We start from the raw sequence: 20,542 nt of genomic DNA on the forward strand, positions 1-20,542 counted from the left end.
GGAGCCGGCGCATGCGTGGCGTGATCGCAAATCTGGCCAAGCTGGCCGAGTGCGTGGGAGAATACCGATTGCAGGGGGCAGCGATAAGAGCCCAGAGAGCAGGAGGGCTGGCGGGTGTGCGTCACCGAGAAAGCGGGGAAGGAGAGTGGGAGCAGACTGCAGGGGGGAATGAATGAACAGTCACATCTGCATTCTTCGCAGGGAATAAATGGTGGGGGGTGGGGACGGGTGACGCCCAGGCTGACTGGGGGGCGGGGCGGGGGCTCGGGTTTCTGGCTGCAGAGCCTAGGCTGTAGAGAGAAAGTAGAGGACAGCCCACCACATATGCATTCTGCTTTCCGGGCACCTTCCTGGCACCAGGGGCTCCCTCCCTCCACCAGCAGAGCCCTGCGTGTCTCTCCACACGCGGGGGGCTGTCTGGGGCACAGGAACAAGTGTTGCTCTGGTGACAAGGTTCTTGAGCTGGGGAAGCCCCCTCCACACCAGCTGGTGCCCAGGAGCACTGCAGGCTGAGCACTGCCCCTGGGGCCAGGCTGTTAGCTCTGACCCTTCACCTGTTGTGCCAGGGCAGAGATGAGTTCTGCCAAGGCCATCTCTTCTGAGGGCACGGAGATACATGGCCTCAGGACCTCAGGGGTGAGGCAAAGAAGGGGAGGGTCATATGAATAAAGGAGAACTCTCTGGCCTGAGAATCAGGAAATCTAGGACCTGGCCCTGGCTCTGTGTGACCTTGGGCAAGTCACCTCACCTTGCTGGGCCTCGGTTTCCCCACATGCACTATGAAAGGTTTGGATTAAATGATCCTAAGGAGAACTATGCAGCTGGGATTCGGTATCTGGTTAGTGGGAGGAAGGATGGAGGAGCCTCACCTATGAACCTGGGCAAACATGTATGCAGGCTGGCAGACTCCTGGGGACAATGTCTTAGCCCCTTACCCGTGCCTTCAGCAAGGACTTGCCCTGCAGCTACCTAAGGCACCAGGGAAAGGAGTCTCTCCTGACACATGCATCTTTGGTAGGGGACCATGGAGTGGGGGGGAGTCTCCTCGGCCCCCTGAGGACCCCACACAATGCCTCCTGGTGTTTATGATCAGGAAGGTTTTTTCTAGGGCTCAATCTTATAGATTTGGGAGAATTTCCTGTATCTTCCTCCCCATCATCGTCAGAGAGCTTGAAGTTGGCTATCAAATCCTGCTCCTTCCCCCATTCACCTTCTCTTTGAATCTCTTTCCCTGTGGTGATCTTTATGGTCCTGTATTAGAGGTCCAGGTGGCGGGTAGTGGTGCTGGTCGGAGTACCTCAGCTGAGCCTCTTTTAATCTTTGGATTGCATCTATGAAACCAAAGCCTTATCACTCGCTGGCTGGAGAAAAAAGCTGGAAAGCCAAGCCCCATCCCTCCACATACCCCCACTGCTGCCTTCTCTTCTTGGAGAGTACAGAATCTGAGGGGTTGGTCTCCCCTCAGGAGGTGGGAACCACCTGCCCCCTCAAAGACGGTGGGCCAGAAAGAGAGAGATGTAGCAGACAGAGAAAGAGAGGAAAAGATGAGGGGAGGTGGGGAGGGGTACGTATAGGGGGCTGAGAGTAGAAGAGGTGGAGGAAGGGAGAAAAAAAAATCTTTCAAACCAAGCAAAGGAGTGGGATGAGGGACCCGCTGAGGAAGGAGGAGAAGAAACAGCTGGACATCAGGAAAAAGAGAAGTCTGATTGGCTACACGCCTGCCTTGGCTGGCTCCCCTGCCTTCCCCAGGCGACAGTCTACCCAGACCCCTCCGTGGGTCATGACTTCTCCATCAGAGTCCCCACCTCTCTGGAAGCTGTGAGCCTCCGTTTGGAACCACAAGAGTCTCCAGGGGTAAGGTTCAAGGCTTTGAGGGGTTAGGCCCATTGGTATGCAAATGAGGGAGAGTGCTTGTGGGGAGGAGAGCACAGGGGTGCAGTGAGGTGGGGTGTCTGGGTTGAGACGGGATTGAGGTTGGAGGGAGGCAGTAAACTGTCTTAGGGCTTTTGCTTTAAGATTTTTTTGATTATATAATTTGGTTTGGAGTAACGTATGGGAGGTAAGATGAAGAGACACCTCTTGCTAGGATGGGGGCTTGCCCCATCGCCCAGCAAAAACTAAGAAGGGGAGCGTGCTCGCTCTGGCAGCACACATACTAAAATTGGAGCGCTACAGAGAAGATTAGCATGGCCCGTGCACAAGGGTGACACGCAAATGCGTGAAGCTTTCCATATATATATATATATATTTTGCTGCATTGAGTCTTTGTTGCTGCTCACAGGCTTTCTCTAGTTGCGGTGAGCAGGGGCTGCTCTTCGTTGAGGTGCGCGGGCTTCTCATTGTGGTGGCTTCTCTTGTTGCGGAGCATGGGCTCTAGGTGTGCGGGCTTCAGTAGTTGCAGCACGCTGGCTCAGCAGTTGTGGCACACGGGCCTAGTTGCATGTGGGATCTTCAGGGACCAGGGCTCGAACCCGTGTCCCCTGCTTTGGCAGGCGGATTTTTATTTATTTATTTATTTTGCGGTACGCGGGCCTCTCACTGTTGTGGCCTCTCCCGCTGCGGAGCAACAGGCTCCGGACGCGCAGGCTCAGCGGCCATGGCTCACGGGCCTAGCCACTCCGCGGCATGTGGGATCCTCCTGGACCGGGGCACGAACCCGCGTCCCCTGCATCGGCAGGCAGATTCCCAACCACTGCGCCACCAGGGAAGCCCGGCAGGCGGATTCTTAACCACTGTGCCACCAGGGGAGCCCCATATTTTTTATAATTGAGTCACTTTGCTGTACAGCAGAGATTGACACAACATTGTAAATCAACTATACTTCAGTTTTTAGAAATGAAGAAAAAAAGAGGGAGAGTCTACTAGAGACTTGTGTAGCCAGCTTTGGGGAGAGCTGCATTATCAGAAATACACTGGGTACCTCACATCCACACTGCACACATTCCTTGACCCATCTGTGCATATGTGGATGAACATTTGAATTCACCTGTACACAGAAACCTAAGGAACTTTCCGAGTGTGTACAACCAAACACAAAGAGCTCTTTTGTTTCCATAATCATTTGTTTCTAAAAAGCTGCATTTATAAATAGATTTTAAAACTAACATGCTTTTTTACACTGTAATCAATTTTTAAGCCTATGTTCTCTAAATGGACTAGTCATTCCTGGAACTAGGCATGCCTTATTTATTTCTGTGCCCCCAGAGACAAATCCAGTGCCTGGGACTATTAAGATATCTCATAAATGTTTGTCAAGCAAAGGCATGAATGAATGAATGATCTTTTTAAAAACCACAGGATTCCTTAATGGTGAAGTTTCTCTGAATCTAGTTTAGTGGCTAATGGTTGTACTCTGAGTGGGTGGCTGTATAAGAGAGAACATCTGTGTAAATTCACAAGTGTGTGCCTAGTTAGTAGGGAGGTATGTAGACAAGGGGACATGCATGAGTGTGTGTGTGTTAAGTAAATGAGCCTTTGCCAGGTGCCTGCACATTCCTGCGTGAGTGAATATCAGTGTGTGGATGAGCATGTGAAGAGACTGAAGTGGCGAGCAGTGAGGGGGGCTGGCAGGAGATATCCCCCTAGATGTAGCCCCAGCCTTGAAGGAGCCTGCACATGCAATGAAGGCACTAAGTGTGTGACAAATGGCTTAAGAGTCTGCAAGTGTGGGGGTGGGAAGTGGGGTGAGTTTGTGAGCTGTTCCCCCAGGACTGGATACCTAAGTGATTCGGCCCCATTCTCATCCCATCCCCCACCTGCCAGGACTTCCATGAAGCTCCTGGCCTTACTCAGCCTGCTGGCCCTGATGCTGCAGGAAGCAAGGACAGCATCTCTCCCAAAGATGGAGAGGGAGAGGGAAGGAGACCAGCCGCACGGAGAAGGCGATTCTTATGCAGTTCTGCAACTGGGGGACTATGTCCTGAGCCTAGACAACTACGATCAAGTCATTGACCTGAGCAACTATGATGAACTCACAGACTACAGGGACCAGCTCCCCAAGGTGAGGGGCATGCAGCAGACCCATTGCATTCCCTGAAAGAAACTGGGAGCCTGAGGCCTGGTCCCTCTCTACCTGTTCCATAATGCAGGTATCTCAAGCCTCCAACTTTCTCTAGGAGGTGGAAATTCTTGTCCCTCCACAGGAACTTGTCGTTTAGATAATACTAAGAAAGAGGACACAAAACTTCAAGTTCTTTGTCTGTTTGTAGCAAATTTTGTGGGACTTCCCTTAGAAGTCATACATCCCTCCTTCCCTCTGCCTTCAAGACCATAAGGTGTATCTCACTGGGACAACAGTCCTCACATTCTCCCTTGGAAAAAGGAATGCTACAACCTGTCTTTTCTTAGACTATCTTCAGTTCTGAAGTTCATTTTTCAGCCCTTTCTGGCCTTTGCAGGGACTGATCTGAAGTCTGCACTCATCTGCTGTCTGACCTTGGTCTGTGCGGGCAAGGGAAAAGCCCAGTCTGGGGGGTCTGGAGATGGGGTTCTGGCTCTGCCACCAGATGGCCCCTTGAGCTCAGTCCCTCCCCAGCTGGACCTCAGTTTCCTCATCCACGTCATGATGAGGGACCAGATGCTCAGAAGGCCCTTGCCTTGTTCACTCTTCCTGCCGTCCCTCCCTCGTTTTCCACAGTGACTCTTTGCAAGCTTGAAATTGGTCGCTGAAGTTCCCAGAATCCAAAGTGAAGTCCCTCTCAGCCCCTCAAAGCTGGCTTACTGTATACTGTGTCTCCAGGTTAAAGGGACCAGCCTGGCTTCTCCAACCAGGACAAGTTTCACTCAGAGCACAAGGGCTCCAAGGACACCCCCTTCAAACCCCACAATGGCCAGGCCTACGACGCGGGGCCTGCTGGTTTCCCTGACCAGCCATGGTAAGTTCACAGGCACAGGTCTCAATAGCCACAGGTCATGGGCCGGCAGCCATAACCCAGCACCAGGGGTGCCAAAGAGGAGTGCAGTCAGAGCTATATGGAGTGGAGGATCAGGGAGAGAACGGGAAACAGCTGCAGGGGAGGAAAAAAGAAAACAAAGGGAGAGGCCAGCTGTTCCTAATGCTTCTTCCTGAGTGCACAAACTGGATAGGAAGCAAAGAAATGCAAGAACTCCGCTGTGCCTAGAAAAGCCACCTACCTTAATTAATAGCGTCGCTGGGGGAGCAGGTTGAGTGATAATTAGATTAGAGACAATTAAAGGCCTGTAGAGAAGAATAAATAACTTTGTGGCCGTCATTTGGCATGGGGGCAAATGAAGTAGTCATACTGCTTTTCAGCTTGAGTTCCCTCGTTAGCAGCTTTTCCCTCTCCTTGAGGCCCTCCTGGAGACTCTGGGATGCTGGCATATCCGCCAGTAGGGGGTTGGCACTCTGCTGGGGATCAGAACTGAGGCAGAGGAGGATGCAGTTAATTCCTGACTTGCTTGCTCTCGGTTCCTGTTCTCTTCTTGAGATGTTTGCCTTGGATGGGTATAGGGTAATGGGGCACCTGTAGAGAAAACACTTCTGTCTGGAATCCATGACGTCCCAGGCTTAAAGAGACCATAAAGGGCCTCAGCTGGACCTGCCGTTCAAGGCCTGGGGATAAGTACACTGTCTGGTCACGACTGGTGAAGAAGAGCTATCTCTTAATCTTGGGTCTGTGTCACTACCAACAGAGTTCCGCCTTGAGTTGGACGAGCAGTGATCTCCAGTAACCTCTGTTCTTTCTAATAACAAGGGATGGAAACCTCCTGCAGTATTCAGTAAAACCTTCCCAACTTTGTAAGGCCAGTCTGAGCTCAGTGGTCTGGCCTAAGTCTCATGACCACTGGTCATGGACTGAGAACAGGGGAGGGATGTTTTCCAATAGAAAACTGAGATGCTGATAACGATGAGAAGGGGAAATGAATCCTGGGCAGGCAGTGTACACTCCACCTTGGCTCTATTATGCTTTTCAGAGCCACACAGAACATGTCTAACTCCTCGCCCACCAGGCAGATGGCAGAGCCGGCAGCCATTGGCCATTCCACTGAATCTGGCTTTATTTCATCTTCATTGCACCTTTTAGGACCAGAGAGGAGCCCTATGGAAAAGAGACTGATAGATGTCCTAGAAATGCCCACATAGGCCCAGAAAAACCTACACAGGACCAGGGTCTGATAAAGGCACTAATGGGCTTGGATTGTAACGGGTAATAACTGAGGGTGGATCTGCTTCTCTTAGGTCAAGGGCTGAGTGCCAGGCTGGCAGCGGCCAACAGCACTCCTGGGTACATTGTGACAGTCGGTCTGGGCAGCAACCCAAGAAGACACAGACAACCACGGCTCAGACACTCCCTGGGGCCGGGGCTATTGGTCCCAGAGGCTGAAGGGAGTCTGACTGAGGAGGGGGGGTCTCCCTTTGTTCTGTCTTCCACCTGGGCCAGGCCTGCCAACCTGTCTGATCTGCGTGTGCCTTGGTTCCTCTGTGTACTGTGATGATGCTGACCTAGAGAACATCCCTCCTCTTCCCCAGACAACCGCTTACCTGTACGCCCGCTTCAACCGCATCCGTCATATTCGGGCTGGAGACTTCAAAGGGCTGAGTATGTAATGTCCTGGCAACAGAAAAGAGTGGGTGGGCAGAGGGAACCCCCAGGGTTCTTTCCCTTGCCACCCAGCTACATTGAACAGTCACCAGACCAAGTGCCTTTCCCTGTTGGCTTTCAGTCTCTCCAGCTATCAAACAGAAATAGCCCCAGTCTCTTTAATTCCTTTGCTTGAAGATTTTTAGATGGCAAAAGTGACCTGTTCTTGTATGTTCTCCCCGAAGCTATGGGAAGCAGGGGAGGAGAAGGTATGATCAAGCCTACGTTTTCAGGCTGTCCCAGCAACTGTAGGTCTCTGCCGTCCTGGCCTCTGGACAAGGCCATGTTAACTCTTGTCTCTAATCCAGATTCTTCCACTAATTACTGACAGCCTTCCTGGACCTCATTGTTCTTTTGTGTAAACTAACAGGTAGAAGTGGGATGGATCCAGGGATTCCTGAGCCTGTTGGGTCTTACCCTCCAAAAGCTTCTTCCAAGCCAATCCACACAGGACAGAACTCCAGGGAAAGGTATTACAGAATCTGAGGGCTTTTCCAGGTTTATAAAGTTATTCCTTCTGGTTTGGACCTGGTGCAGGTGGAGAGCTGGCTAGCATCCCCTATCCTGAGAGGCAGGGATCAGGGCACAGGCAGCTCCAGCAGGAGCAAGGGAAGATGGTATGTCCCTCATCTCTGTGTGTTCTGCCCTGCACCTCTTAGCAAAACTGAAGAGGATTGACCTCTCTAGCAATTTCATCTCCTCCATCGATGACGATGCCCTCCTCCTGCTGCCTGCTCTGCAGGATCTGATCCTCCCTGAGAACAAGCTGGCAGCGCTACCTGTGCTGCCCACTGGCATTGAGGTCCTGGACATCCGCCTGAACCAGCTCCAGAGCTCAGGGATACAGCCTGAAGCCTTCAGGGTGAGCCAGGGCCTTAAGTCCCCCATCTACCACCTGCCACCCATGCCTACAACCACACACACACACACACACACACACACACACACACACACACACACACACACCCATGGCCCTCACAGGATATCTCTGCTCCAACCCTGTTCTGGGGTGTGAAAATCAAACCCAATTTTCCTCATCTAAACCATCAGCAGCTCCCCCTCTCCCTCTGTGGGGCACCTGGTCTCTTGGCTTCTTTCTGTGCAACTGCCCAGTCACCTCTCTGTGCACCAACATCCTCGCACACTCAGTTTCTGCTCCCCTAAAACTTTGACTTACATGTGACTGGACTTGCAGTGGTAGTGGCTCCAGTTCTCACTCTACATATTCTTTTATTTCCAAAACCCATCACCAACTGACTGATCACTGTCTTTCTAGGAGCAAATTCTCAAGAGAGAAAATCTGGTCACTGGCTGGCCAGTTTTGATGGGAAGGGCTCAACACATGGCACAAATATGGCCCCCTGGGCTGCCCACTCAGCAGGGCCAGGAAGAGTCCTGGGGACAGTTCCAGTGTGGAAGTGAAGAGGGGTGTGGATGAGATTGACACCCCAGCTCTGTCACACTCACATATGCAATCTGCTTCCATTGTGCCTGTGGCTCTCATTACGCTGGTCCGAGTGTTTCCCGACCATGCTCTCCACAGCTGCTCCAGATGTAGCATCTGGAGACTTTTCATTTGGGAAAGTCCCTTCTGATAGCAGAGATGCTGAGGCTGGGCCGAAATGTCCCGCGTCCTGCCTCCCACCCATCCCTGCCCCTTGCCTGCTCTTCCCAGAGTCGCCACTGACACTGCCGAGTGCCTTCACACTCCCCCAGCTGCTGGTGCCTCAGTGGCAGCAGCTTTTCCTTCTGCATCCAGTGGGAGGAAAGGGGCCTCCCCCACAGCACCCAGCGCGGAACCTGGCACCTGGCTGAGGCCCGGGAGACCCTGAGTGAGTGAACGGGATCACATCAGCCACCCATCACTGCCAGGGCCCCACAGCACCCACCAGCCTCACGCACCCTTTGCCTCCTCCCCAGGCGCTGGAGAAGCTGCAGTTCCTCTACCTGGCCGATAACCTGCTGGACTCCATCCCCAGGTCCCTGCCCCTAAGCCTGCGCTCACTACACCTGCAGGTGAGCAGCCTCCCCGAGAGCAAGGGCATTGAACAGCACAGAAAGCGGAGGTCAGATTGCAGGGAGCCCGCCCCCTTAGGCAGCGGTGGGTCTACGTCACTGAGAGCTCATGGGAGACAAGGATTGGTAGGTGTTGTTCAGACCACTGTCCACAGACTCAGTTTGATTTCTTCCCCTTCCTGCTCTTTGAAACACTTCCCCTCCATGTCCTTATCCCATCTCACCCGATTGCTTGTTCCTTCTCCCCCTTCCCTTACCCTCTGTCTCCCATCTTCCCTTCCTCCCTCTCAATCTCCCCTCTCTCTCCATCCGTCCTCAATGGTCTCCTCTCCTCTTTCCTTGCATGGGGCGTTGGCTTTCTGTGCCTCGGCTTCTCCAGTTGTAAAGGGGAGGCAAGTTGGTAGGGAGAACACACTGAGCCTGCCTTCAGTGCGGCCTGAGGGCAGAATCTCCGGGTGGAGCAGGCTTGCAGCTGTCAGTGTGTTCTTTCCAGAATAACATGATAGAGACCATGCAGAGGGACACCTTCTGTGACCCTGAGAGGCACAAGCACACGCGGAGGCAGCTGGAAGACATCCGCCTGGACGGCAATCCCATCAACCTGAACCTCTTCCCCAGTGCCTACTTCTGCCTGCCTCGGCTCCCCACAGGCCGCTTCACCTAGCTCACCCCTTCCACTGCTCCCAAGTAAGAGCCCTTGGAGGACCACCAAGGGCACGGGCCTCCTGGGCCACAGGGCCCGATCCCTGTCAGTGGTGTTTCATCTGGCACTAATCATCCTCAAGATGCAATTGCAAAACTCCACACATACCCCTCCCCCAACACACACACAGAAATGTCCTCCAGGAGCCAGATTTGTATTTCTCCATCCTCTTTCCTGAACACCTTATGGCGCCTGGCTCAGAGAATAGCGACGTCTGCAGCAAAACTCTTTCCCATATCCCCCATCCCTCCTACCCATACAGAATGCCAAGAAAATCATGTAAGAGGAAGAGGAGGAACAGAAAGAGAAGGAGGAAGTGGGGAGAAGCAGTGGCATGCTGGAGCCAGCTCTTACTACTAGGCTCGCAATAACTGATTATTAAAATTTTCTAGAATTTTGCAAACCAGTTGTTAAGTACAGCCATTATTAAAAACTAAATTATATAAACTCACAATTAGATATGTTGAAAACAAATGTAGTAAATACTCAAACTCATCACTTCCCAATTACTTTACTATGTTTTACTATTAACCATGTTCTTGAACTTACTTACGTCCACGGTACCTGTGTGGTGGAACTACTATATAATGACAGGCGACTGCTGCCCATCTCTTCCCAGCTCTGCTTTCAGTGACATCACATTGGTAGTTTGAAATTGGCCTGATGGGAGTATTTACACCACGCACGTCGGTAAACACTACACATTAGGATTTTTTTGAGAGAGAGAGCCTGTTGTTAAGCATTTGCTAGCACACCACTGAGGAAAAAGAAGAGCTATTTAAACTACCCCTCCCCGTACTTCCAGGCCACCCCACTGGGGGTAGGGTGGGGTTTCTGTGGGGCTTTTAAAATTTTCTTACTTTTCCTGTGCCAGGGCTTCCTGTTAGATTTGGAGGGAGCCATTCATAAGGATGGAGAACTGACATGAATCTTCATCCGGATGCCTGCTTGTAGCGCTTACCTGTTCCTGGTTCAGTGACCAGCTTCTGAGCACGGGTGGCTCAGCCAGCTGGTTCCTAGCCATGCTCTCTTGATGTTTAACCACCAGAGGGCAGCCTTGTGCAAAGATAAATAAATACATATAGCAATTACTCACCTTCTTGCAACCTTCTTGGATCCTGGGCTGGGCCTGCTGTACTGGGCGAATGGGAAGAAGGGCAGCTATGATCTAGCCAACTTGCCCCTTGAATTATAATGGGAAGAGAGATGTCATCTTTCTCCTTCTTATAAGGACATGTTGGGCAAGGGGGGGTGGTGTTATAGATCGGTGCTTGGCATCAGGTGTTGACTGGGGCATAGAAGAAGGGTGAGGCCAGAAGTTCATGTATTCATTCAGCAAGGATTTTATTGAGCACCTACCTGCTATGTGCAGATGGTATGCAATAGACATACTCCTTTTCTTCATGGAGCTTAAAGTCGAGTGTGGAAGACATGTGTGAAACAAATAATCACACAAATAACCACACTATTCAACTCATGATAAATACTGTAAAAGGAATATTCAAAACGCTATGAGAACTTACAGGAGGGGGACACAGTTTAAGGGTCCAGGAGACCTTGAAGAATCAATGTCTAAGCTGAAAGCTGAAGGAATAGGAGTTAGCTAAGGCAACCACTCAAGGCCCCAGGTGGTCCCCAAGTCTGGAGGAACAGGTGTGTCTTGGGGCCCACCTGGAAGGGAACCCATTCATCCACCTCCCCCACCTGTGTCTAGATCTCTCCAAGTACTGTGGGTGCTCCGGACAGTCCTGTAAGCAGACCAGTCAGGGATCATTATTCACATTCTTCAGATGAAGAATTTGAGAACTAGAGAAGACTCCACACACAGGCTGCAGACTAGGAGTGGGAAGTCTCAAAGGCGGTGAGAGCGGCCTGGTACAGTTGCTGCTGTGTTCACCCTCCCTCTCCCCAAGGACCCAAGGATTCCAGGACCCAGCAGGCTCCCTGTCTCTCTCTGTCTGTCTCTCTCTCTCTCTGTCTCTGTCTCTCTCTTGCTCTCTCTCTCTACCTCTCTCACATGCACGCTCTCTCTCATCCCCCAGTCCCATCCTCTTCCATATCCCACTGTATTTGATTGTGACCAGGCCTAGGCATGCAACAGTTGGAAACCTCAGGATCCGCAAGTGCAAGAAACCCTGATTTGAAACAATCCAATGGAAAAAACAGAAGAAATTTTCCAGAACTGGGGCTCCCGTGTGCTAGAAGCCACATCATACCCATATGCCCCAAGGTTAATATGTGCTAAATACAGAAAGTCATCTGACCCCTGTTCTACTGTGGGAGAAGGGGGCTCACAATTTCTGGACTCCTGGAATTTGCCAGACACTGTATTAGAAGTTTTTATGCACATCAACTCACTTAATCCCAACCACCACTCTAGATAGTAGAGATGTTTATCTCCACATTGTGGATGAGGAAACAAGTTTGTGAAAGTGTGGTACCCAAATTCACACAGGTAATAAGTGGCAGAGCCAGGATTCAAACCCAGGTCCCTCTAAGCACAGGTTACGGAGTCCTGCTCTCACAGCACACTTCAATGTAGGCACTACTTTCAAGGCCAGCCAAAGTAGACAGGCTCCTTTCCTGAGGCCACAGCTGCTGTGCTGGGTAGGATTTCCCCAAGGGCCTGCTGCCTTTGCAGCTGTCTCCTAACTAATGCCCCATTTTTGGCTAGGGAAACCCAAGGAATAGAAAGAACGCCCTTGTTGGCCGCCTCCCTGAAGAAATTATAAATAGTGCATCTGTCCCTCGGCCCCTCCCATGATCCAGGGAGTGGGGAGGGAAGAGAAATCCAAGTGGCTCCCAGCAGCTCTTATATCTTGACTGAAGGAGCTGGGGCTCTTCTCAGGGACCTAAAGAAGTTAGGGTCGGACACCTGGCAGGGGAAAGAGAGAGCACCTCTTTATCCAGACTGAGGGTCTCCTGTCCGGCGGAATGGTAAAGACGGGTGTGAACCAGCCCTGAGGAAAAAAGGGAGAGCAGAGAGGAGTGGGCTGTGGGGGTCCAGTCAGGTGGGGAAGGGGCCTCACTGCTGATGCAGTGGGCAGTGCTAGGGGGGATTTAAATCCACCTCTTCAAAGAGCCAGTCTTTTCTGGCCTCACTCATCCAGGTCCTAAATGACACTCAGCACCTGTGCTCCACCTTGGCAACCTTGGTGAGGACCCTTGCTCTTGGGTGGCTCCCTGGTGGCCCTCCTGCCAGCCCTGAGCAAAGGGGAGCACCTCCCCCACACCCCGTTGCACCCCATGGCCTCAGGGTGGTTCTAGCTCCAGGCAGGCGCCCTGACCAGTTCTGTGACTGTTGTGGGAGGAGGCAAAGAGGCCAGGGTAAGTTTGCAGTGACTGCCGGTCCACCTGCCCGTCCGCAACTCCACAGCCAGGCCCAGGGCAGGAAGAGGCTGGTAGGGAATGGAGGGAGGGAGGGGCTGCTGGAGGGGCTGGAGCTAAATCCATTCAGGAGCCAGGGAGTGTTTCCTCACCCTGACCTTGCCTTGCTCCTTCCTTTCCCCTTGAATTTCCTCCCTGAATAACAATCTCTTAGGCTTATGCTGTAAATTCTCACTTTACAGATAGACCTCTTTGATATATGGGATTGAATTTATGGTCCCAATAACTCTGCAGACGGTAGTATTATCTCTACTTTACAGATAGAAAATGGGAGGCTAAGTGATTTGTTCAAGGGAAAGTTGACTTAACGTATAGAAGCACAAGGGAGATGGGGGGAGACAGCCATCATTTCTTGGGAATTCCTGCAAGAGAAATGGAAATCCCATCACCAGCTGCTGGAGCAATGGATTAGTATCCCCCTCCCCACTCCCCAAGAGCTCTTTGAAAAGCAAGGAACAGAGAGAGCCTCTCTCAGACTGGCAAAATGCGTGCCACCCACAGGGCTGTGGGCCTGCATCCTGATGGTGCACAGGAGGTAGTGAGGAGAAGACAGCTTCTGCGAATCTCAGCTCAGGAAAACCCCAGGACTCAAGGACACACTGCCCCCCATCTCTGCCCCCACCCCAGCAGGCGCATGGACAGCCCAGCACCCACACGCCCCCATCTGTGTCCTTCTTGCTTCCGGCCAGAAGGAGGGAGGCAGACAGACAGGAGGTGCACGAGGCTCTGCCCTGCCCCCTCCACTGTCTGGATCTCTCAGCTTTCTCCTTCCTCCTGCCTGCCCCTCCCCTCTCCCCCACACTAGACACCAACTCAGTTTGGCCTCTCCTCTCTTTCAAGGTCATCTCTCTCAGCTGGGCCAGCTTCACATCCCCCAGCAGCCAACATCTCCCCATCTCACAGACCTCCCTCCTGTGGTTGCTGGCAGCTTAAAGGAGGGTCTCCATAAGGAGGGGGGATGCTGGCTTCTTTCCCCACGGCTCCCATGTCTCCCTTCTCCTCCAAGAGTGACAAGGCAGCCAGGGGACCACCTCCTTCCTGTCTCACTGAACAGCCCCCCAAACTCAGACCTCCTTCTTATCTTCAGACCAGCCTGTTCATCCCTCCCAGGCGTGGAAAAAACCTGTGGCCGGGACATGCATGTGCACACTGTCCAGTACGTGCATGCAGAACGCGCTACAGCTGCTCTCTTCTTTCCTCCCCTCTGCAATCTGGTTCCCTTCCCATACCCACTGCTGTGCCCCAGGCACCGGAGCAAACAGTTTTTAGCCTTTTCCTGGCACTGCTGGTCCCAGCCCCATTGCCCTGAATCCCCGTCTCTGGTGTGTATCTAACACAGTTCACACAAAGGAGGAAACGCAAAGTGTTCTCTGCTGCAGCCACCTGCAAAGGAACCATGGTTCAGGGAGCGAGCAACTGGAATGAGAGTCCAGAGCCCTGAGTCTGACCACCTGAGGCCCTGACTCGCTGTGCAACATGCGGCAAAAGTCATGCCAGCACCACAGTCTGCCTGCCTTCCACTTGGGGCCCCTCAGCCTACTTCTGTGGCTCAAAGCATAAAGAAGCCCGGTGGGCGTGGTGTATCTCCCCACCCCCATTACTTTTCTAGTCTAAGAACAAAGACCAAACCCTCCCCCACTATTCCCAGTAGCACAGGCCAACGTTGACAGAGACACCTAATGGTAAAGGAGAACGAAGGAAAACAAAGGGGAATAAGGACAGAAAATACACACCACACAGAATGTGTCTAGCCCCCAACTCAAGGTTTCTGATCCCAGATCAACTGCACTTTGACCAAAAAACTGGCTTAGCTGCAGGCCTTCCTGAGCCCCTCTCTGGTCCTGCAGAATAGGAAACAATCCAAGCTCTCCTCCCACTTAGGCCAAGGAACCTGGGACAGGGACATCCATCCTGACCCCTCTTGACAATAGAGGCAACAGCTCTTGAACCACACGTTGCCCATGATCAGTGTTCACCCACCTAAGGATGACCAGTCACCAAAGGGTAACCGAAACGCAGTCTCAGGAGAGGTGTTTCCCTCCCCCAGAGGGGACCCTGCATCCGAGGACAGGCTCCTGGAGCCCAGTGCCTGCAAGAAGAGCAGCACGTCTCTTGGGGATCTAAGAAATCCCCATGGAGCCACGTCCTGGGAGACAGGCATGATGGCAGATTTGAACCTTGGGGACAAGTGATAGCAGGTGAGACTGTGACCTTGGGGAAAGTGCTGGGGGATGGGGGAGGTGGGGATTGGCATGGGCAGAGGAAAGGTGGGACCCTAGCCATGCATGAAAAATGCCAGGCTAGAGAGATGCCCACAGGCCCCATGCCCAGAACGCTCTGCAAAGTAGGAAGGTGTTAAGCAGTTACACAGATGTTTCAAGCTAAAGCACCCTGCAGAGGAGAAAAAAAAACCAAAAATGTAGTCTTTAGGGATTCAAGTCCTCCAGATCATCTGTATAGTTGGGTTAAAGTCACCTTGCCCAGGCAGATGCTGGCACCCCTTTGAACAAGTCAGTCTGAAAATAGGCTCCATTTTAAAGTCAGCAGATCAGAACATTATCCCTACAGAGATTATGGGAGGTAACGAAAGATGGGAAGAAATTCAGTATTCCAAAGGCCTTGAGATGGCTCACAGACCTTCAGTCCAAGCTCCTGTGTCCAGGCAGGTCTTTATCTAGTGCAGGTAAAACCTCCCCTGGTTTTAAGTAAGAGCCAGAGGTCCAAGCTGCAGAAAGCTACCCAGCCACCATTTGCAGGACACCGTTGCCTGGCCTTGGCGAGCCCTTTGCATTGCACGCATGGTTACATTTAATCCCCATAGTAGCTTGATGAAGTGAGCACTGCCCCAATTTTATAGAAGAACCCCAAGAGGTTAAGTTCCTTGTCCAAGGTCAAGGAGTTCCTTGTCCAAGTTATGCAGCAAGTAAGAGGCAAGTTTGAATGGAAATTCAAACTTGGTCTGACTGCAAAACCCTCTTTCCCTCTTGGATTGGTGCTGGGTGTCTGACATTCCTGGTAAATCATGGGTCACCTCACGCTTCCCATAGGAGCCTTGCGTATGGAACACACCCAGTAAACACCATGCGGCCAGCTCCATGGCGTTGTGGTCCGAACGCAGGCTGGAAGAGAACTGCCAGACATAAGGCAGAATGTAAAGAAGATAGAATTTATTAGAGGGAAGGTCGCTGCCAGAACAGCAGGCCGACTTCCTAGTAGTCTGGGAGAGTCGAGCCCCGAACATGTGCTACTGATCAGTTTTTATAGCCTGAAAACAAAGGAATGGTCTGAGGTGAAAATTCCCTTTACTGATCTGTCGAGGCACATATACCTTCCTTCTATAGGGTGGGAGTGGGACAGGGCAGATGCCTTTCCTTATTTGGGACAGGTCCCGTTGCCCAGGTGGGCGTCGCCCAGGTGGGCTCAGGAATTTCATAACTATCGCAACATGGTGGGGAGGGCAATTAAGAGTCTGGTAGGAGGTGTGACGCTGACACTTTTTCAGGCAGGGTCGTCCTTTGTCCTTGAAGCACCATTGTCCTTGGAGCACCACACATGGCATGGGAAGGGAGGCAGACTTCTGCAGAAATCTGACCTTAAATAGCTCCTTTTCTGCCCCCTCCCTACCCCAGTGGTGGCACCCGCACACCTGGATTTCTCCTTCAAGCCTTTCCAGTCTAGATCTCCCTTCCCACACCCCCTCCCTTCCTACCCATTGTCTCTGAGCCCAACTTCTTGGCCCCTGATATTCTATTCACCGATTTCTTCCCGCTTCTTTCACCCTGAATACAATAGGCTCCTTCCTGTGTGTGTTGGTAAACAGAATCACAACATTCCGAGGGCGGTGTGTTCCAGACCAGGTTTCAGCTCCTCAAGGAGCCCCTCATGCCACAGTCTCTTCCTGATGGGGACAGAACATCTTAGAGAGGTGGCCTGGCCTGGCCCATGCCCTGCCTCTCTGCCCCTGCCATTCTTGCACATTGCAGCTTAGGGGACAAGTGGTACAGCGCCAAACGTACTGCCTCTATTTTTCCTCAGAGCCCAGGAATTGTTCTCTCAGCTCCTGCCTAGAATACTGGAAGAGGGATGGGAAGGGGAAAGTGTTCATTTGTTTGTAGCCATCACCAAGCACGTTCCCACCACCCCACACCCAGGCTGAGATCTGGTGGGCGGGGGAATGGTGTTTTCCAAGTAACCTCCATGACAGCCGGCGAAGAAGCAGCAATAAACATGGCAGAGCCAACACCGGAGAAGGGAGACACAACCACCTGAAGAGAGCAGGCGGCCACAGCTCCTCCATCACAGAGAATGATGGGGATCCCCTAATTCTTGACTCACACGGATCCATGAGTCTGCAAGGGCTCATCAACCAAGAGATTCACACAGAACTAGGCCCTCCCTCAACCTTAACCATCTCCAGTGTCCTTCATTGATTCTTTGAACAAGTCTTTATTAAGTACCAAGCATCAGGGACATTATAATAAATAGACAGACAAGGTCCCTGTTCTCAGTGGGGGAGGCAGGCAGTAATGGAATAAGCAAACAACCAGATCAACAATGTAATTCAGACACATGCAGCAAAATGAGGGTGATGTGACAGAGACTGGTGATAGCACCCGCAACATTAGAAAGGGGATTAAGGAAAGCCTCTGGGAGGTGGTGACGGTTGAGCTTGGACTTTCATGACAAGAAGGCAGCAGCCTTTCCAAATACGAGGCGAATGCTCTCCAGGCAGAAGGGAGAGAAGAAGCAAAGGCCCTGTGCAGAAACAAGCAGATTCAAAGAGGAGAGAAGAGATCCATGCAAGCAGCCAGAGCTGCTTCCCCCTACCAGGGTGTGAGGGAGGGGGAAGCAGCCGGCCCTGAACATCAAGGTCTTGCAGGATTTTACTGGAAATGAGATGGGTCCTTTTCCGAGGAACTCAAACACCCTTACCTGCTTGTCTCTCTGTTAGTGATGCTAAAAACACAGGGAAGGAGGGGAAGGAAGCGTGATTCACTGGCGATGACATTGACCAGAGCCAGTATAACCTTTTAGGGAGGAAGGATCTGTTGCTTGGCTACCAGGCCTGGGGAGGGTCATGGGTGGAAATGGGCAACAGAAGTGGAGCAAAAAGAGAGACACCGGGGGAGGGTGTCTAGGGGAGGGTTGAGAGCAGGAAATCTCACTGGGCTGGAGCTTAAAGAGCGAAGGAGGCCTGAGCGGCTCCCAGGAGCCGTGGCGCTCTGAATAGAGGGGAACAGAGTATTTTAAGGAAGTTTGTTTGGCTTTCACACAGTGTAATTTCCCCTTGGTTATCCTCTCAAGAAGACCTTGTGTTAAGAGCCTCACTATGTCCCAAAGCTTTTAGAGTCTGATGTCAGCTCCTTTTAGACAAGTCTAGAGACTTGAAGTGGGCCTCAGGAGAGCCCCAGTGCTCAGTGCACTGTTGAGACTGGAACACAGGTGAAAAGGGCTCCTGCTGGGACACTCGCCTGCTGTGTAGCCTCAGTCCAGTCACTTCTCTGCTCCCTTCCTCTGGCCATGAGAGGACTGACTTAGATGATCTCTAAGGTGCAAGCAGTCTGGGGCTCCGAGATGCCACATGTCCTTTCGTTTCCTTAACAGAGACTTGAGAAGATGAGGCTTAGATCCTCCTGACCTCCAGAGAAGGTTGTCTCACCCCTGCAGCAGGCTGTCGTGCTGCCCTTAGTGCCGAGAGGGGACAGTTTTAGGGGCACACCTGCTCCCTGACCGCCACACACTGCTCAGGCCCAGCCTTCTCCAAAGAACTGACCTCCCTCAGGGACAAGGGACTCCTGGAAGCTTTCATCAGCGTCTGTCTTTCGATGCCAGGACTGGGTTGGGTGCAGCCCCGAGCAAGGTAGACCATGTAAACAACTCCTCAAGGGAGGCGGCTACGACCTCAGTGGTGAGATACCCCCTGGGGAGCAGAAGCGCCTCTTCACCTTCTGGAGAGGGTCTGGGGTGACCTGTGACCCTGGCAGAGCCAAGAGTTCAGGTCCTCTCTCCTCCTTACCCTGCTGCTTCGGGGCCAAGCAGAGTCTCCAGGCCCTGGTCAGCCCTCTCCTTCCTGGCTCCTTCCTTCTAGCTTGGCTGCAGGAACCCGGGCATAGCTGCTTTAGCAGGCTGCCTGCTTTCTTCAGCACAGCAAGTCCTTCCTGCAGAACCTGCAGCGCTTTCTACCACCTTAGTAACCAGCACACGTACCCAGCGCTCTTCCCCTCCTCCCCTCCCCTCCTCCCCCGCCTCCTGCCTCTTTCCTCCTTTCACTCTCTCTCTCTCTCTCTCTCTCTCTCTCTCTCTCTCTCTCTCTCTGTGTGTCTCTCCCCCACCCCCTTCCTTTACATTCTCCTGCTTCCTCCCCACCCCTCAGAGCCATTGCCACCTCCTGGGAAACTGAGAGCGTTTATCATCAAATCAGGCTTTGTCATAAGGAAAACAGGTTTATTTTCCTCACTTTGCGAAGGTGCTGACAGGAGCAGCTAGGTAAAGGGTGTTTTGTATATTCAAAGCCTCCATCTGTCCGTCCCCCACACCCCCTCACCCCCACCCCCGTGGCTGAATCTGGCACTATTTTCTCATTTTCCTCAAAGGCTGCTCCTCTGACCTGCCTCTTGGGTCCCCCATTCTCTTAATCCTCACCTGTGAGCCTTTGCCCACAGGACCCATCCACTCCTAACCATTCCTTCATTCAGGTCATTTCACTCATTCAGCAATTTAGAGCCATTGCTTTTATGTGCTAGGGACTCCAGGTGCTGTGGATATGAGATACAGGGGGTGGGGGGGGGGGTGCATGGATACACGAATAAACCATTAAAGTACAAAGCAGTAACCGTGGCAGCAGTGGTGGCACACGGCACCAAGGTGGGGCAGAGACCATGGAAGGCGGAAGGTGTACTGCAGGAGAAGATAGTGATGCCAGAGGAAGCCTGAGGCCAAGTGGGATCATGGGATCAAGGGCTGGCGGGGGGATGGGGGGGGATGCGCTACAGGCCTGTACCCAGGGCACGCGGTGGTGCTGAGCAGGGTGATTCTGGAGCAGACGTTGTGAGCAGAGGAAGCAGGGGCAGGAGAGGCTTATGAAAGGAGCCCCTGCTGGGTGGCACGTGGGGGATCAGAAGGGTCAGGCTGGTATCTCAGAAGTTCTGTGAAAGGCAGTTTTGAGGGGGACAAGCCTGGAGTCTGGGGGAGGGAGACTGGTTAGGAGGCCAATGCCATGAGAATCAGAAGTGAGTTCTGGGACTTCCCTGGTGATGCAGTGGATAAGACTCTGGGCTCCCAGTGCAGGGGGCCCGGGCTCGATCCCTGGGCATGGGAACTTGATCCCACATGCATGCTGCAACCAAGAGTTCACATGCCACAACTAAGGAGCCTAGGTGCCACAACTAAGGAGGCTACATGCCACAACTAAGGAGGCCGCCTACCGCAACTAAGACCCAGCACAACCGAATAGAATAGAATAGAATAGAATAGGATAAAAAAATAAAATGAAGTGAGTTCTGAGTTGAGAACAGTGGTGGGACAGGAGAAGTCTCCCATTAAAGGAAGAGCCTGCAATAGTTTTGGGGAGTGGGACTCTCCAGCAGCGGGGCAGCTGAATCCAGGAGAGGGTATGCGATGGATTACTAAGCACATGAGCTGTGAGAAAGGCAGGCAGGGGGCAGAGAGCACTGCCCAATGGGAGGAGCCCCAGGCCGGGTGGGTGTGCAGGCAAAAGAGAAGCCAGAGAGGTGAGAGCAGCAGGAGAGGCTGGCAACACAGAAGTGAAGAAAAGGGGTAGAGGGTAAAGTGGGAGGTAGTCGGGTCAGGCGTCACTCAGAGCAGAGTGTCACTA

At 52.4% G+C, this 20,542-nt stretch overlaps 1 protein-coding gene and 1 long non-coding RNA gene across 2 annotated transcripts; one reads left to right on the forward strand and one right to left on the reverse strand.

The window, feature by feature from the left end:
- Window positions 1-3,055: 3,055 nt before the first annotated feature.
- OPTC (opticin) lies at window positions 3,056-9,563 on the forward strand. The gene is made up of 6 exons (XM_079936976.1): window positions 3,056-4,000; window positions 4,739-4,874; window positions 6,402-6,560; window positions 7,262-7,464; window positions 8,523-8,618; window positions 9,112-9,563. The coding sequence occupies exons 1-6, from the start codon at window positions 3,467-3,469 to the stop codon at window positions 9,280-9,282; spliced, it is 1,299 nt and encodes a 432-aa protein (XP_079793102.1). The 5' UTR covers window positions 3,056-3,466; the 3' UTR covers window positions 9,283-9,563.
- On the reverse strand, window positions 4,059-10,831 carry LOC307194114. Its single transcript, XR_013830516.1, has 3 exons — window positions 9,875-10,831; window positions 6,503-6,572; window positions 4,059-5,483 (listed from the first exon to the last, which is right to left on the reverse strand). It is a non-coding gene; the product is annotated as an uncharacterized lncRNA (long non-coding RNA).
- Window positions 10,832-20,542: the final 9,711 nt, after the last annotated feature.

This window comes from Stenella coeruleoalba (genome assembly GCF_951394435.1).
Source record: "Stenella coeruleoalba genome assembly, chromosome: 1".
NCBI classification, from domain to species: Eukaryota; Metazoa; Chordata; class Mammalia; order Artiodactyla; family Delphinidae; genus Stenella; species Stenella coeruleoalba.

Excerpts from the sequence above, each read along its gene's own strand:
- OPTC (XM_079936976.1), top strand. The coding sequence starts at position 3,467 with ATGAGCCTTTGCCAGGTGCCTGCACATTCCTGCGTGAGTGAATATCAG. Across the intron at positions 4,001-4,738 it reads ACAGGGACCAGCTCCCCAAG|GTTAAAGGGACCAGCCTGGC; the intron begins GTGAGGGGCATG and ends CTGTGTCTCCAG. Across the intron at positions 7,465-8,522 it reads TACAGCCTGAAGCCTTCAGG|GCGCTGGAGAAGCTGCAGTT; the intron begins GTGAGCCAGGGC and ends CCTCCTCCCCAG.